At 50.2% G+C, this 15,892-nt stretch overlaps 1 protein-coding gene across 1 annotated transcript; it reads right to left on the bottom strand.

The window, feature by feature from the left end:
- Positions 1 to 1,733: 1,733 nt before the first annotated feature.
- Positions 1,734 to 4,890, bottom strand: KAZALD1 (Kazal type serine peptidase inhibitor domain 1). Its single transcript, XM_004370046.2, has 5 exons — positions 4,624 to 4,890; positions 3,593 to 4,143; positions 2,250 to 2,410; positions 2,020 to 2,167; positions 1,734 to 1,828 (listed from the first exon to the last, which is right to left on the bottom strand). Exons 2-5 carry the CDS (start codon positions 4,089 to 4,091, stop codon positions 1,734 to 1,736), a joined length of 903 nt encoding a protein of 300 aa, XP_004370103.2. The 5' UTR covers positions 4,092 to 4,143; positions 4,624 to 4,890.
- Positions 4,891 to 15,892: the final 11,002 nt, after the last annotated feature.

The following is a 15,892-nucleotide window of genomic DNA, read 5'->3' as shown; positions in this document are numbered from 1 at the left end:
TCCTGCTTCCAAAGTTGCTTTGAAATTCTCTCAAGTATCCCAAACCGCGCGCGCTGTCGCGCGCGGCTCCTGGGGAAGCTGGACTGGTGCCAGTGCTCTGCAGTGAGAACTGTCCTCTAGCAAGGCGACAGCAGCTGGAGGAGCCGTGCGGGTCTCCCAGAGGGGTGGCCAAGCCCCAGCGTAGGGGTCTCCGAACCACGCCCCTCCCAGGAGGCCCAGCTCCCTGCGGAGGGCCCCAGACGACAAGCTCAGACGCCGAGCCACAGCGATCCCTCTTGTGGTGGCGCCAGGCTCCGGGTGGAGCCCAGGCGCGTAGGAGGCTGTCGCCATCCACACACAGGGGCTTGGCCTCCTTGACTTACTCTTTCATGCACTTCTTCAATCATTCAATAAACATTTTCCCAACACTGCGCCTCATCAGTGTCCCTGGGCTAGGTAAGGAGAGTGTGGGGAGGGATTTGGGGAACCATATATTGCGGTTCTGTGAGGGACCACTACACCCCCCGCCCCAGCCAAATAGGACAGGTCCCAGTCTAGGCAGATGAGGAAACAGGCTTTGTCTGGGTTTAGCTGGGGAATGGGTGGATTCCCTGATGCGAGCTGGAGAAGGGTACAGCCCATAAAAGTGGCCAAATTTCTCTCCTCCTCCATCCAGTTTTTTTTTTTTTTTTTCTTATATTGGGGCACTACCCACATAGTCGTGGTTCTCCAGTCGGCCTGGGGAGGGACCAGCTAAGATGAACAGAGGGGCAGGCCTTCTATCTCTACACAAGCCCCAGTGGAGAGCAGACTGGGAGGACACTCCCCTCCAGCCAGATGGCTCCAGCTTTCCTCCCTAGAGGGCAAGGTAGACCTGAGCTCAAGCCTTCTCTCTGTACATCTGGCCGGCATTTGTTTAGACAGCAAGATCTGTAGCTTCTGGAAGCCAGACTACTTGTGTAGTAGGCATCCCAAGGAAATGTGGGCTTCATGTGCACATCTGTATAAACTGTTTGGGCATCTTGGTGTCTCGGTGTATTCATAAATCTTTATTTGGTCCCTACCGTATGCCTAGTCTTGTGCTAGGCATTGTCGAATACAAAGTGGTATAAGACAGAACGCCGGCCTCATGGAGTTTCCAGAAGGATACGAAAAACCAGATATGCCCAAATACTTAGCATGCTCCACTGTGCTCTCCTGTGCAGCAGACACTGAACACAATGAGGACTATAGTTAGTAAGTGCAACTGGGACTTACGAGAGAGGGAAGACTTCTGGAAGGTGAGTTTTGAGCAAGGGTAAACTGAGGCTAGGCCAAAGTTGGGGATCAGGAAAATAGCAGCAGGAACAAAGGTCTGTGGGAGAGGGCAGCTGGCCTGGGCTGGAGGGAGGGCTACCCGAATGAAGTGGAAGATCCTGGTGTCTACACCTCTTTGTGTCTGCTCCAGCCTCCAACCTGCACCCACCCCAACCTGGGACCAGAAGGCAGCTAGTGCCCTCCGCCTGGCTGGCTCATGCTGGAGACTGTCCTGAGCAGGGTATCTCCTGCATGGGCCCCTCTTGAGTCCCACCGCTCTCGGTCTCTGCCTCTCTCCCTCCCCGCACTAACACCACCATGATCTCCGATCTCCGCTATTAAGGGCATTGAAGACATCCTGGAAGGGACCCTGCTCCCCCTGCACTTCCCAGGTCTTTTCAAGAGCAGGGATGAACACTATCCCCACTCACCCACCCCGACAGCCCAGGGCCCTGCACCTAGTAGTAGTCCTCGCCCTCTTCACTCTCAGCCTCCTCCTCAGGAAGCAGGTTCAGGGACTGCAGCTGGGGGATGCCTGTGGAGTTCAGCTGGTCTGCATACACACGGGGCAAAGGAGAGAGGGTAGGAGAGAAGGGCTGTTGATGCCCACATTTCCCAGTGGGAAAGCCCTGCTTGTATGTGCACACACACACTCACCCACAGACTCAGTTTCTTACACACACATTCAAAAGCCCTAATTCACCACCATCCACCCAGCCTCCAGAGTTCAGGGCTCCCCCTTACCTGGTGTGAGCACTGTCAGGCTAGCCAGGGCCTCCACCTGGCCCAGGGCATTTCGGGCAAGGCAGCGGTAGGTGCCCTCATCACTAGGACGCACAGCCTGGATCTGCAGCCAGCCTGTCACCTCAAACCTCTGGGGTCCACCCCTAAACTGGAGCCAGAGATGGAGTCAGCAGGGTCCTTCAAGGGAGGTTCTGGGCTGCCCAAGGCAAGTCTCTGCTCCCTGCCCCTACCTGCACAGAGATGTGGGGGTCATCCCCTGGCAGCTGGATGTCCAAGCCATCCTTCCTCCACTCAATGGAGGCCATAGGGTAGGCAAACACTTCACAGCCAAAGATCACGTCCTGCCCTGTCACATTCCAAGTGTCGTGCGGGTGCGACATAATCTGGGGCTCTGGGGGTAGAAGTGGGAGGCCTGAGAATAGGATAGCACATCCAGCCCAGCAAAGACCCAATATACAAACCATTGGAGACACGTTTGTGGGGAAATATATGTCAAGGTATATGCATATCCATAAACAAGACACGACATGTACATAGGCACGCACAAATGACAATGCAGGTACACACAAGGGCACGAAAGGAGATAGGGAGATGTGTATGCACACACACACACACAGAGCCACGCAGAGACAATGTACAACCAAGCACACAGACCCACATCTCAGCTTAGCAGCGACACTGTCCTTGATTGTTCCCTTGTCCTCATTCCACCCTTTGGGCCCCCATCCTGCCCCGCTGGTAACCAACACCTCCCTGGCTTCCCTCTCCCCCTTTTCCAACGAGGCCCAGTTCCCAAAGCCCTGAAGAGCAGCCCCTCCCCCACTCCACTCCCTGGGGGTTCCACCTGGCAAAGGCAGAATCTGAAACTTGGCCTAGGCAGCGGGCAGAAAGCCTGGAGGAGGGGAGAGGAGGGAAAAGTGTTGGGACCCCCGCTGGATGTTTGTTTTCCTGGCAGTCCCAGCTATGCCAGAACCCAAGCACTGGCTCAGGAAGTGAAAGTTACTAAAGTCTCCAAAGAAAACCTGAGGCCCGAATGGCCCTCAGCCCCCTGAAGCGGGGGTGGGGTGGGGGGGTGCTAAAAGAACAACTCCTCTTCACTAACCCCTAAGTGCAGGAGAAAGGGGGAGACTGGACACTGGGGCTGCTCTCCAAATTTGCCCAAACGTGGTTACATCTCATAGGAGCCCAAATCTCGCTGCCTGGGCTCCAGCTGGTCTGGGGAAAGTCAGGGCGGGGTGAGGGGAGGGGCTGTGGTTTTCTTCCCACACTTGATTTTGAGGTCAACCACTGGCTCTGGGCATGCTCCCTCAGAGGGCCAATCCCCCAGAGACGGGTCTGGAGCTTTCAAGCAGCTCAGCGCACGCAGCTTGCTGTCAAAGCTCAGGGCCCGCACCTTCAGGTGGCGGCCTCTGCGGACCAGCAGCAGGGGCAGGTTCTGACACCGGGCTCTAGGCCTCCCGGGCTTCATCTCTTTCGCTCAGCTGGCCAGAAGAGACCAATGCCGTTGGGAGCTGGGGAGTACTGCCTCCAGGAAGCTCAAGTGCTGGGGGTAGGGGCCCCGCACCGTGCGTACCCGACTCGCAGGGCCCCGGGTGAGCCACGGTGAGGTTGGCGTCGGGCCGAGCACGGGCCGCCTCCTGCAAACGGCAAATCTGCGCGTAGGTGCGGCCGTCAGAGCCGCAGAGGGGACGCTGCGAGCGGCAGGCACACAGCGGCTCTGGCACCTCGCCGCGACTCAGGTCGCCACCTGTGTCCAAACGGCACTCAAGCTGCTCGCCGCAGCGCCCATAGAAGTGAGCGCTGGGGTCCAGGTCGCAGAGCTGACCCTCGAGGTTGGCGCATTCCCAGCAGCAGCCGCATGCGTCGCGTACCCGGCCGGCCAGGCAGCCCCGTGGCGCGGCGCACTCTTCTGGCCGGCAGGGCGCGCAGCCCTCGCCCTCCGCCAGCAGCCGCAGCCAACCGCGCCGCAGATAATCCGGGCCTGGGGACGATCGCGCACTGCTCAGGAGCGACGTCCGCAACAGCAGCAGTAGCAGGGGCAGTGCTAAGGCAGCTGCGGGCGACCGCGGCATGGTTAGCTGGAAGCCCTGCAAGCACTCAGGGCATCAGCGCGTTCGTGGCACCCTGCTAGGAAGGGAAGCCTGGTCAGGAGGTCAGACCGATGCTTGCACCCAAAGGCCAACCTCACTGCTCCTTGTACCAAAGCTTGACCCTGGCATTGTCCTCTCTCCCTCTCTGTGTGTAGGCTCCTCCCCTGCTACCTTGGAATTGAAGTAGACCCTCAACATAGAGACTTAGCGATCTTCTCGGGGACATCCAGTTATGCCGGGTGGCAATTGAATGGTTTGTTCCTGGGTGGGGGGAGGGGAGGTGGGAGCTGGTGAGAGGAAAGGGTGATAAAGCTAAGGCGCGCGCACGCACACACACACACATACACACCACCGCCACCGCCACCACCACCACCACACACCATCTAACTCTGGTGCTCCCTGCCTCGATGGTGGATGGGAATAGGCGGCTCCAGAAGAAGTACGGAGTTGTTAGTGGGTGTAGAAGGCGGGAGCGGGGGGATGATGCCCCTTTCCTGGGGCTCAGGGCGCTCACCTAGTGTTCGGGACTAGGCCCTTCGGTGCAGCCACGACTCCTGTCCGAAAAAGGAGGCAACGGAAAGAAAGCAGAGGCACGCAGTAGGCTGGGCCTGCCAGCCACCTCGGCTCCGGCCTGAGGATCTCTGAGAGAGCCCACGGACTTGGACTCAGAGAACAGCTCCTCCGCCCCCTCTCCCCGCCCATCGACGTCGCACTCTAACCCCCCCTCCTTGTTCTGCCAATTTTATGCGGCCACAGGAGACCCTCCCGGGCCACTTCCCCCTACCCTGGCCCAAAGTCAGGAGAGCAGAGGAGCTGTAATCGTAACCGGACACCGAAACTGGATGAGAGGAAGGGCTGCGAGGACTAGAGACCGGGATGGAGGGCGGGTGGGGGGAGTGGCTGGGAAGCGAAGAGTTGACTGAGCGGCCAGGCCCTGTCGCATATGATTTTACAGTCCCTGGGGTCTGCTAGAGTAGCTGTATAATAGGGAGGCGGTAGGAGCTCTGGTGCCAAGTCTTTTTGCGTCGATGTCTGGGTGGTCCTGGAAGGCAGAACCAATCAACGGCCTCTCCCTGCAGCCCAGGACCGGCTTCCCGGGGGTGATTGCTGGCTTGCTCCAGTATCCCTTTCTCTCCCGGACTTCACTTCCGTACCAAGGCGCCGACCAGAGACTCAGGGCTTACATCTGCGTCCCCACATCTGGCCTCCTCTACCCTCCCCACATCCGGCAGGTGCTTCAACCCGAGGATGAGCCGGGTTATTAGAGGTCGGATCGGACTAGCGGCCGCAGGGGAAGGCGGGCCGGGAGCCTTCCCGGCGGGCGTCACTCCGGGCCAGGATTACAGGCTATGGCTTCTAGGCTGGCAGGGCCGGAGGCACTCTGTTCCTTCTGCCGCCACTAGAGCCACCGTGGCACTTTGGGCTAGGGGCTGGGAAGAAAGCGTTCCTGCAGGCTTGCCCATCATACCGGGGGTCGGCCAGGCCCCGCCCTGCCCCAAGCGGCCTACTGAAGCCGCGCTGCAGGCAAGTTTGTGCGGGGCGGAACCCAGTGTTTGCGGTTGGTGAGGGGTTATTTAGTCAGGCTCCGCCCAGAAGGCCCCGCCCCCAGCCGAGTGGTTTGGGCAGGAGCCGCCCCACCAACCCTGAAATTCGAGGCGTGGCCTGGGGCCACCCCGTGGGATCGGTTCCGCATGCGTACGAGAGCTCCGGAGAGTCCGGCTCCCGGATGCAACCTGCGAGTCTTCTCGGCAGAGCGCACCCGAACTCGACCAAGCCCTGTCCCTTAAGGGTTCCTCAGCCGCGCAGACTCCGCCCCCAGCCAGAGGGGTTCTGAACCCGGTGGGTGAGGCCAGGTACACTGTCACCTCGGCTTCTAAAAGTCAGTGGAGGGGCGGGAAGCGAATTTCACGCGAGGTCTCTTAAAGTCGCGAGAGTCAGAACAGGAAGTCAGAACAGAAAAAGCCCGCGGGTTTTAAACCAGAAAAGAATGGGCGGAGCCACGTACAGCTTATAACCCGTTGCAGTCGCGTTGATTCCAACGCATAGCGACCCTATAGGATGGAGTAGAATTGTCGCAAAGGGTTTCCAAGCAGAGGCTGGTGGATTCGAACTGCCGAGCTTTTGGTTAGCAGCCGAGCTCTTAACCACTGCGCTATAAACAAACAAAAAAAACCCAAACCTGTAGCCATCCAGTCAATTCCGACTCAGTGATTCCTTGTCTTTGAGGTCAATTGAAATGTCTACCTGGAGCAGAAGTGAACTGTAAGAAGCCCTGCAAAGGGGGTAACCAGTTGCTGTCCAGTTGATTCCGACTCGTGATGACCTTCTTGTGTCAGGGTAGAACTCCACAGGGTTTTCAATGGCTGTGACCTTTTCTGAAGTACATTGCCAGGACTTTCTTAATGAGGTGCCTCTGGGTGGGTTTGAACCACCAGCCTTTCAGAACGCTTAACTGTTTGCGCCACCCAGGTACTCGAGAAGGGCGTGGTGGTGTCGTTAGGTACCATCCAGTCAAATCATAACGACTTCATGTGACAGTAGAGCTGCCCCACAGGGTTTCCTAAGCTATAACCTTTACGGGAGCAGATCACCAGAGATTTCTCCCGCGGAGGCACTGTGTGAGTTCGAACTGCCAGCCTTTTGGTTAGCAGCCAAGCGCTTAACCATTGCGCCACCAGGGCTCCTTGAGAAGGGGTAATAAAAAAAAAAAAACAAAAACCGATTGCCATGGAATTGATTCTGACTCATAGTGACCCCGTGCCACCAGGACTAGGGGACTTGAAATTGTGGAGCTGGCTAATGGAGCTGCCAAAGGGGAGGCCCCTGGCTCTGACATTGGGGGCGGAGATCACTGCCCGGGAGACAGAGTTTTAGCCATTCGAAATGTCTCAATGAATTGCTACAGGTTTCTAAGGCTTGGAATGAACATTTAAACAAAAAACTCCGCGGACCTGGAAACTTTTTACTTATTCCAGCCAATTGTAGCCTGTTGTTTAATTTCAGTCTTTGCTAGGCTGTAAGCCCAGGTGCCTAACTCACCCCTGTACCCTGTGAACCTAGCCCCGCGCCTGGCACACAGATTCTTGGCAGATATTTGTGGATTAAATGTGAAAGACTTTTCCTGAGTGTGAAAGTCAAGTTTAACCCGGATTCTGAGCCTTTGATGGAGAAGGCTGGATAGACAGGGAGCGAGCGCCCTCTGGTGGGATTGCGGTTTGTTATGAGAACATGACCATGCATATACAAAACCCATTGCCCTCAGTTGATTCTGACTCAGCGACCCAGGACCAGATTATCCAATAGGTAAAGGGAGCAGAGTGCTTACCTTGCTTACCAGATCATCTGTAGTGAACAATTTCACATGGATTTCTCCACATCTTTGATGTGAAAATGTTCACTACAGATTAGTAAGTAAGCATAAATAATCCCGTGCTTATCTTGCTTACTGGGTCGTCTGCCCTGTCAGGGATTGCAGATTTGAAAAGAGGCTTTGATTCTGTAGGAAGGTGCTGTGGGGTTGGGGGAGAGAGAAATAGCAGCCATAGCTAGAAGCAGAATGTGGTTTAAAAAAAAGAAAGTGAAATTGTTCACTATAGATAATCTGGTAAGTAAGGTAAGTATCATGCTTACTTTTCCTGTTGGATAATCTGCCCCTGTAACGACCTTATAGGACAGAGTAGAACTGCACCATAGGGTTTCCAAGGCTGTAATCTTTACGGAAGCAAACTGCCACATCTTTCTCCGCAGAGTGGCTAGTGGGTTCAAACCACTGACCTTTCGGTTAGCAGCCAAGCGCTTAACCACTGTATCAGCAGGCCCCTTTCCATCATGTACATAAACCAAAAAAACCAAACCTGTTGCCATCAGGTTGATGCATAGCAACTCTGTGGGACAGGGTAGAGCTGCCACATAGGGTTTCCAAGGAGTGGCTGGTAGATTTGAACTGCCTGCCTTTTGGTTAGCAGCCGAGCTCTTAACCAGTGCGACACCAGGGCTCCACCATGCACCACCCACATAGCAGGCACTAAATACATTGACTATACCAGGGGATCTGCTTTTATTAAGTAGACATTTTTGTTCCAGGAAAATGCCACATACTGTAAAAATACTGTAAAAACGGAGTTATTTGCATAAGACGCAGTTTAAAAGTCTAGATAAGTCCTCAGATCCTCATCATCTGACATTTTTTATCCATTAAGTCTCAAAATACATTCGGTAGCACCTATGGGCATCATCATTAATAAAGAAAGAAATAGCAAAAGACTTTGCATATTCATACTTTGAAAATATTTGATCGGAGAATTATGGATTCATGCAGAACTGTTGTTGTGTGCTGTCGAGTAGAGTCTAACTCATAGTGACCTGTTAGATCAAAGGAAAAGGATTCTCTAGTCTCTAGATAATGTGAGTACTGCAAGGAGAGAGAAGGGCAGGTGGCAGCATCCTTTGCACCAACTTGAGGGAAAACAGTTTCAAATGAAGAGGGTGAAGTTACAACTTGTTGGAGAACAAATGGTCTGGCGTCTTTTGTTTCCTTTCCTATAGATGCTTGCACTGAAGAAGGAATGAGGTGTAAAATGTAGTTTGCTTTCCACTGTGTGTAGTGGCATAAAGTTCACAGGTTATCATACTTCAACAATGGCATGGTGGAGGGGTCTGACCTCTAACTTCACAAGGAGGAAGGAGAATCAAGATCAACAGCCCAAGGCTGATTGCTGTGAGGCGGTCAGACATACCTCCTCTCCAACCTCTTTACCAATTCTGACACCAACTGTCCCTCCCACAGCACTCTGCTTCTCTGCTGGGTTCGATAATTTGTTGCAGTGGCCACACAGAACTCACAGACCACACTCATGATTATGGGGTTTATTAGGGAAGTAACAGGTTACAATTCAGGTTCAGGATTGCTCAGGATACAGTTCTTCCATCAGGACAGCCTCTTTTCAGCCGTGCCCACAGGCACACCTCTCTCTGGCCCTTCAGCCTCTCGGCCCCTCAGCCTGGCCTCTGCCCTTCTCGGGTAAGTGTTACAAAGCTCTTTTAGCTCTGCCAATAACTGCCCAGAAACACCCCACTCCGCAAGTAGGCCTCGGCCCGAAGGCACTCAGCTCTGGCTCCATGGGTCAGCAAACCTAGCTCCACCAAGTTCCTGGAGGCACCCTACTCCACCAGCAAGCCTCCTGTCTGAAGACACTCAACTTTTTCGCTCCATGGGCCAGGAAGTCCACTGTGCCATTCTCCTGCCGGTCTGCTGGTTCTCTGCTGCTGCTTCTCTTCATCTTCAGTGTTACAGCTCCTCTTTCTCTCTCGGTATCTCCTTTTAAGCCTAAATATATGGTCTTTCTGTTAGAGCAGCACTAGATGACTAAGACACGGTGGTGTCAAACATCTTTCTCTTCATTTGGTCGAGTTCTGATCACCTCATTCCTAGCCATCCAAGCTAGGTCACAATGGGTACCAGTTGTAGGCTTGTGAGTTCACATGCACCTCCCTGCACCTCAGACCATCCAGCCCCTTTTCTCTCTCATCCCTAGCCCCCATGGGCTAGTTCAGTTGGTATCACCCATAAGCTCAGGCATCCACACAACTCCCTGGACATCTGACCAGCCAGCCCTTCCTCTCTCTCTTTCTCATCCTTATCCCCTGTGGGCTAGGTCAGCGGGTACTAATGGAACATGTCCGGACTCGGACTGTCTCTTCAATGCTGCACCTCCCCCACTTCCACTCATGAGTAGACCCAGGTGGTCACCACAGACGAGCGTACCAAGCCGTCTACTTGCTTGTTCCCTTTAACTTCCAGTCTTCAGGGAGGTTCTTATGATGGGCACTGACTTTTCCTGCCTTGATGCATCCAGCAACAGCAAACTGCTTGTTCAAAATTCAAAAAGCAAAACAGTCCTTTTTTTTTTCTGCAGGTCCTTCCTTCAAATGGAAATCTCCTGTTCTCCCAGCAGCTCTAGGTGGGTCTGCATGTCTTTTCCAGTGCACATTTCCTGACTGAAGGTTTTGGGCAGAGGTCAGGTATACACAGGGCTACTGCACTGAAATTAACAGCCTGTGTTTCGGGCAAATCCTAGTTTCCCTTTTAGCATATCCAATCAAGTATTGGCTGAAGGTGTAGGTACACACTCTCTGTTATCTGTAATACCCAGTATTCATTTCTATCATACATTTAGGTCTTCTTTACAACACTAGGAGAGCCCTGGTGGCACAGTGGTTAAGAGCTTGTCTGCTAACCAAAAGGTCAGCAGTTCCAATCCACCAGACGCTCCTTGGAAACCCTGCTAGGCAGTTCTACTCTGTCCTACAGGGTTGCTATGAGTTGGAATCGACTCAGTGGCAACCGGTTTGGGTTGCATCACTAGGTAGGAGAAACATTCAGTAGCCATAGTGTATTTAAATAAACACATAACCCTTTTTAAAACATTCCAGTTCATCTTCTCAGCCTCTTGACTATCTTCCCATTCATATGCATATGGCCTCTGGCCGGGTGGAACAAGTAGACCCTGGCTTCCTGTCAGTCATCTTGTTTAATCAGCTTGGTGTTTGCCCCAGGCCACTCCAGATGTGGCTTTTCTCACCTCAGCAGCAGCATAACATCTCTTACTTTCCTTTCAGCCTTTACAGGTGACAACCAAAGTAACCATCTAAGAATCAAAAGTTTCACTTCCCACACCCCTTGGTTCTTTCTCTTACAAAGTCCCATGCTTCCATGAGTCTGGAGCCATTGCAACAAATCCCACTTCTGTTGTAAAAATGGCATGTTGGAGGTGTCTGACCTCCTCTAACTTCACAAGAGGGGGAAGGAGAATCAAGATCAACAGCCCAAGGCTGATTGCTCTGAGGCGGTCAGACATACCTCTTCTCCAACCTTTTTACCCATTCTGACACCAACTGTTCCTCCCACAGCACTCTCTGCTTCTCTGCTAGGTTCGATAATTCGTTGCAATGGCCACACACAACTCACAGACTGTACTCAGAGTTATGAGTTTTATTAGGGAAGTAACAGGTTACAATTCAGGTTCAGGAAAGCTCAGGATACAGTTCTTCCATCGGGACAGCCTCTTTTCAGCCATGCCCACAAGCACAACTCTCTCTGGCCTCTCAGCTCCTCAGCCTGGCTTCTGCCCTGCTTGGGCAAGTGTTACAAAGCTCTTTTAGGTCTGCCAATAAGCGCCCGGAGGCACCCTACTTGGCCAGTAAGCCTCGGCCCAAAGGTGCTCAGCTCTAGCTCCATGGGCCAGGAAGCCCACCACACTGTTTCCTGCCAGTCTCCTGCTGGTCTCCTGGTTCTCCTGCCACCATTTCTCTGCTGCTGCTTCTCTCTGTTTCCGGTGTTACAGCTCCTCTCTCTGTGTCTCTCTTTAAGCCTAGCGGGATGACAAAACTCACCAATCCCCTTGTTAGGGTTTCATGCACCTCATTTGCATAGTCCTACTCAGTCATTTGGTGGGAGTTACAAAGACTATGGCTGAAAGGGCCATGTTAGGTAATTCACTGCACTGCACATACTTTCACTTTCTTTCAGCTACTCACCCATGAAATAACACATACAATGACATACAGTGAAATGGGTCCTGTACAAATGAACAACAGAAGATGAAACAAGATAATAAAGTGTCCTTGTTTAACTTGATAATAAATTACTTGGGAGGACCCATGCATTCTAACACGCCACTTCATGAGCCCTGTTTTGACGTCGCTGGTAAAAAAAAATAGTGGGGTTACAACTTTGAGGACGAAGCAGAAGTGAAACAAATGATCCAGAATGACCCATTAGAGATGACTGGAGAGGACCCGTTAGAGATGACTGCAGAAGAATTGTGCTTCTTCCTGTGACTGTTAGAATCAGTTAAGTCAAAAAAGGCTCAACATAGATAATTAAGATGGAATACTTTGTAGCTACCTAGTATGACAAATAGGTGGACTCAGTCAAAGTAAAAAATACATGCAGTAAAATCAAGTGAAAAAGAGGAGTATATGGATACTGATCACAACCATGTAAATATTTATCATATATATCATCATTAAGCACCTTAAGAAATTTGGAATGAGGCAAATGTGCATAAAATACTCACTATTCTTTATTTTGTAAAATTATTTTTCATAGTAATGAAGCAGAGGCTATTTTTATAGGTAAGTTAGAATGTAAAGATAAATGTAGGAAGTTGGGACAGCAGTTGGGAAGATAACCATTGTAATTCGGCTACACGTAATGTTACAAAATGGAAGTTGGAATAGCCAGGAGACTAGCTCTCTGGAATATCTAGACGTTAAAGCACATTGAAAGAGCTTCAAGGGCTGCAGAAAGAAATTAGGTCAAAAATGGCATCAGTTTACTTTTCTTCTTATATCCCAGGAAGCAACTGTGTCTTTACCACCCCCTAGTTTCCCATCCACCTTTGAGATGGAAATTGTAGCTCCATCTGCCTGATGATTTGGCCAGATTTTTTTATTGACAGACTTAGGAAGGATGTATAAATCATTTAGACTCTTTTTACATTTCTTGTTTTCGTTTTTTTAACTTTTTTTCATTTTGAAGTACAGGCAGTCCCTGGGTTACAAATATCTGACTTAGGGACAACTCGTACTTGGCCTTCAATGTACTTTGAAAGGACTGAACCAACCCCAACGCCTACCAAAAAAACCCGTTGCCATCCAGTTGATTCCAACTCAGGGAGTAGAACTGCCCCATAGGGTTTCCAGGGGAGTGGCTGGTGGATTCGAATGGCTGTCCTTTTGGTTAGCAGCTGAGCTCTTAACCACTTTGCCACCGGGGCTCCACTCCCTGCTTGCAGCAAATTCTTTATCATAATCACTTTCACTTGCTGCACATGCAGCTTTTAAATCATTGAAAAGGCTTCAAGCCTTTTCTTGCACTAATCCAAAAACTCACTGCCATAGAGTAGCGACCCTATAGGACAGAGTAGAACTGCCTATAGGTTTCTCCAAGGCTGTAATCTTTACGTAAGCAGATTGCCACATCTTTCTCCCATAGAACAGTTGGTGGGTTTCAACTGTCAACCAGTCGCTTTAACCACTGCGCTACCAGGGCTTCTTGCACTAAAAACCAAAAAACCAAACTCATGCGGTCGAGTCAGTTCTGACTCATAGTGACACCATAGGGTTTCCAAGGCTGTAAATCTCTACAGAAGCAGACTACCACACCTTCCTCCCGAGGAGCCGCTTGTGGTTTTGAACTACTGACCTTTCAGTTAGCAGTCGATCTTTAACCACTGCACCATCCGGGTTTCTTCTTGCACTGAAGTAAGGCTAAATAAGAACTGTATGCACCTGTTCCAACTTACACATTCTTAAAGACACACTGAGGGATGGATCTCGTTCGTAACCCAGGCACTACCTGTATAACAGACAAGCATAAAAGTACATGAAATAGATATAGAGCTCAATTAATTATTACAAAATGGACACCCATAGAACATGGATAACACCCTTAGAAGCCCCCATCATGACCCTTTCCAATCATTATCCCTCCTCTTCCCCAAAAATAACTACTTCTAACTCTATAATGTTACTTGATTTTGACTTTTATATAAATTGGAACATAGCTAGGAGTGAAATTGCTACTTCATATGATATGCATCTATTCAGCATTAGTATATACTATCAAAGTGACTATCAATTTACAGTCATAAGCAGTTTGAGAGTTCTCATTACGCCACATCCTTGCCAACACTTGATATTGTCCGTCTTTTTAATTTTAGCAATTAAGTAAAAGTTTCAGAGCCTAGGATTTTAAGATGGCTTTTTCTGCAAAGATTCCCCCCACTTGATTTTTTTTAACCTTTAATTTTTAAATAATTTTAGATTCACATAGAAGTTGCAAAAATAGCACAGAAAATTCCTGTGTACCCTTCACCCAGCTTGCCCAGATAACATATAACCAAAACCAAACACCCCATTACTATTGAGTCGATTCTGACTGATAGCAACCCTACAGGGCAGAAGTAAAATTGCCCCCACAGGATTTCCAAAGCTGTTATCTTTACAGAAGCAGACTGCCACATCTTTCTCCCTCTGAGTGGCTCGTAGGTTCAAACTGCTGAACTTTTTGTTAGCAGCTGAGCACTTAACCACTGCACCACCAGGGCTCCTTCAACATCTTCTATAATCATAGTATAATTATCAAAACCAGGAAATTGCTGTTGCTACAGTACTAGTCACTAAACTATGGGCCTTATTCAGATTTCACCAGTTTTTATATGCATTCGTGTGTGTGTATTTAAATAAAATTTTATCATATGTATAGGTTTGTGTAACGATGAGGTGAGTAAATGGATCTTCAGGGGCATGAGAGGCTAAAGCTCATGCCAAGGGAAAAACTAGTAGAATCTATAATGTTAAACGAAATGTCACTTAACATATAAGTTGCTTTTTAAATTGTTATTATCAAAAGATGCGAGCCCTGGTAGCACATGGTTAAGCACTTGGCTTCTAACCAAAAGGTCGGCGGTTCGAACCCACCAGCCACTCTGCAGGAGAAACAAGCTGGCAATCTACTCCCATAAAAATTCCAGCCTAGGAAACTCTATGGGGCCGTTCTACTTTGGGTCATTATGAGTTGGAATTGACTCAACAGCAAACAACATTATCAAAAGTCAGTGATGGGAAGGAAAGCTAGTTGTTGCAGCTAAATACTCACACGTTTTCATACTTTACATCAGCCTGCTGAGGAAACTGGGTGTAGGCAGAGCTCCAGGGTCCCTGGTTGAAATCCACTTTTCATTATGGCACACTCAGAAGGAAAGACTTGGTGATGACAAGGGCTGTTCTCCAAAGTGGCAGGCTCTTCAGTCCCGCCTTACATCCACTTTTTATTCAAAAACAATATTCTGCAGGTGAGGCCAATGAGGTAAGTCTGCCAACACCTCTACAGTGATTCCTTATTCCTTCCACTATTATTTTATATAATGTCCAGATGATCCCCAGATTTACATCTCTGGGCCAGATCTCTCTTCTGAATGTCACACCAATATATCTAAATTGATTAATCCATATCTTCCCAACAGCCAGGGAAGAAGGCCATAAGCAGCTTGGGCCTGCATCATACCTATGACTCCAGAAAAAGCATCAATATGTCAAATTTCAGGAAACTCTTTGATTGACCCTGCCTGGGTGATGTGCTCTGTAGGAATTAATCACTGTGGCTAAGGAGTGGCCATTCTGTATCATGAGTCTTCTACTGTAGCAGATGCTGTTGATGCCCCCACCCATTTGCCCTTGGCCTACACCCAGGTTACCTGTAGACAGTTCCTGTACAATCTCATGGGTTTCTCTGCCTGAGGAAATTCTCTGACCCCTAGAGTGAGCTCAGCTGGCATTCAGGGCATGCTAGAAATGCCATGGAGTTAATAGCTCAGGAGCAAGCCTCATTGAATGAGAGATGGGAATAGGAGAATAAATACCCCTGCTTCCTTTCTTTCAGTGGGATAATTCTGAGGTGTATTCTATACAGTCTTGCAGAGGGTCTCCAGTGGGACTGAGCCCCAGTTGCCCTCTGGTAACCAACTCGTTGATACACCATTTATTGCCCTTCCTCCTTCTCCTCTCTCATTTCCCTTCTCCCTTACTGTGTTTTCTGGATAATCTTCCAAATAAACTACTTTTATCCAAATCCTTGTCTCAGGATCTGCTTTTGAGGGAACCAAAACTAACACAACTCCTGTAAGGGGAGGAGGCCCTCTGCCCTGAGAGCCGCATCAAGACCTCATGGACCAGGAAGAGATCTTGGACCCCAAAACCACATTTGTTTGTGACGATGT

The sequence above is a fragment of the Trichechus manatus genome, unplaced genomic scaffold (assembly GCF_000243295.1).
Source record: "Trichechus manatus latirostris isolate Lorelei unplaced genomic scaffold, TriManLat1.0 scaffold00007, whole genome shotgun sequence".
Lineage (NCBI taxonomy): Eukaryota > Metazoa > Chordata > Mammalia > Sirenia > Trichechidae > Trichechus > Trichechus manatus.
The sequence above is the reverse complement of the archived record's forward strand: the minus strand, read 5'-3'. Positions and strand labels throughout refer to the sequence as shown.

Excerpts from the sequence above, each read along its gene's own strand:
- KAZALD1 (XM_004370046.2), bottom strand. The coding sequence starts at position 4,091 with ATGCCGCGGTCGCCCGCAGCTGCCTTAGCACTGCCCCTGCTACTGCTG. Across the intron at positions 2,168-2,249 it reads ACCCCCACATCTCTGTGCAG|TTTAGGGGTGGACCCCAGAG; the intron begins GTAGGGGCAGGG and ends CTCTGGCTCCAG. Across the intron at positions 1,829-2,019 it reads CCTGACAGTGCTCACACCAG|ACCAGCTGAACTCCACAGGC; the intron begins GTAAGGGGGAGC and ends GTGTGTATGCAG.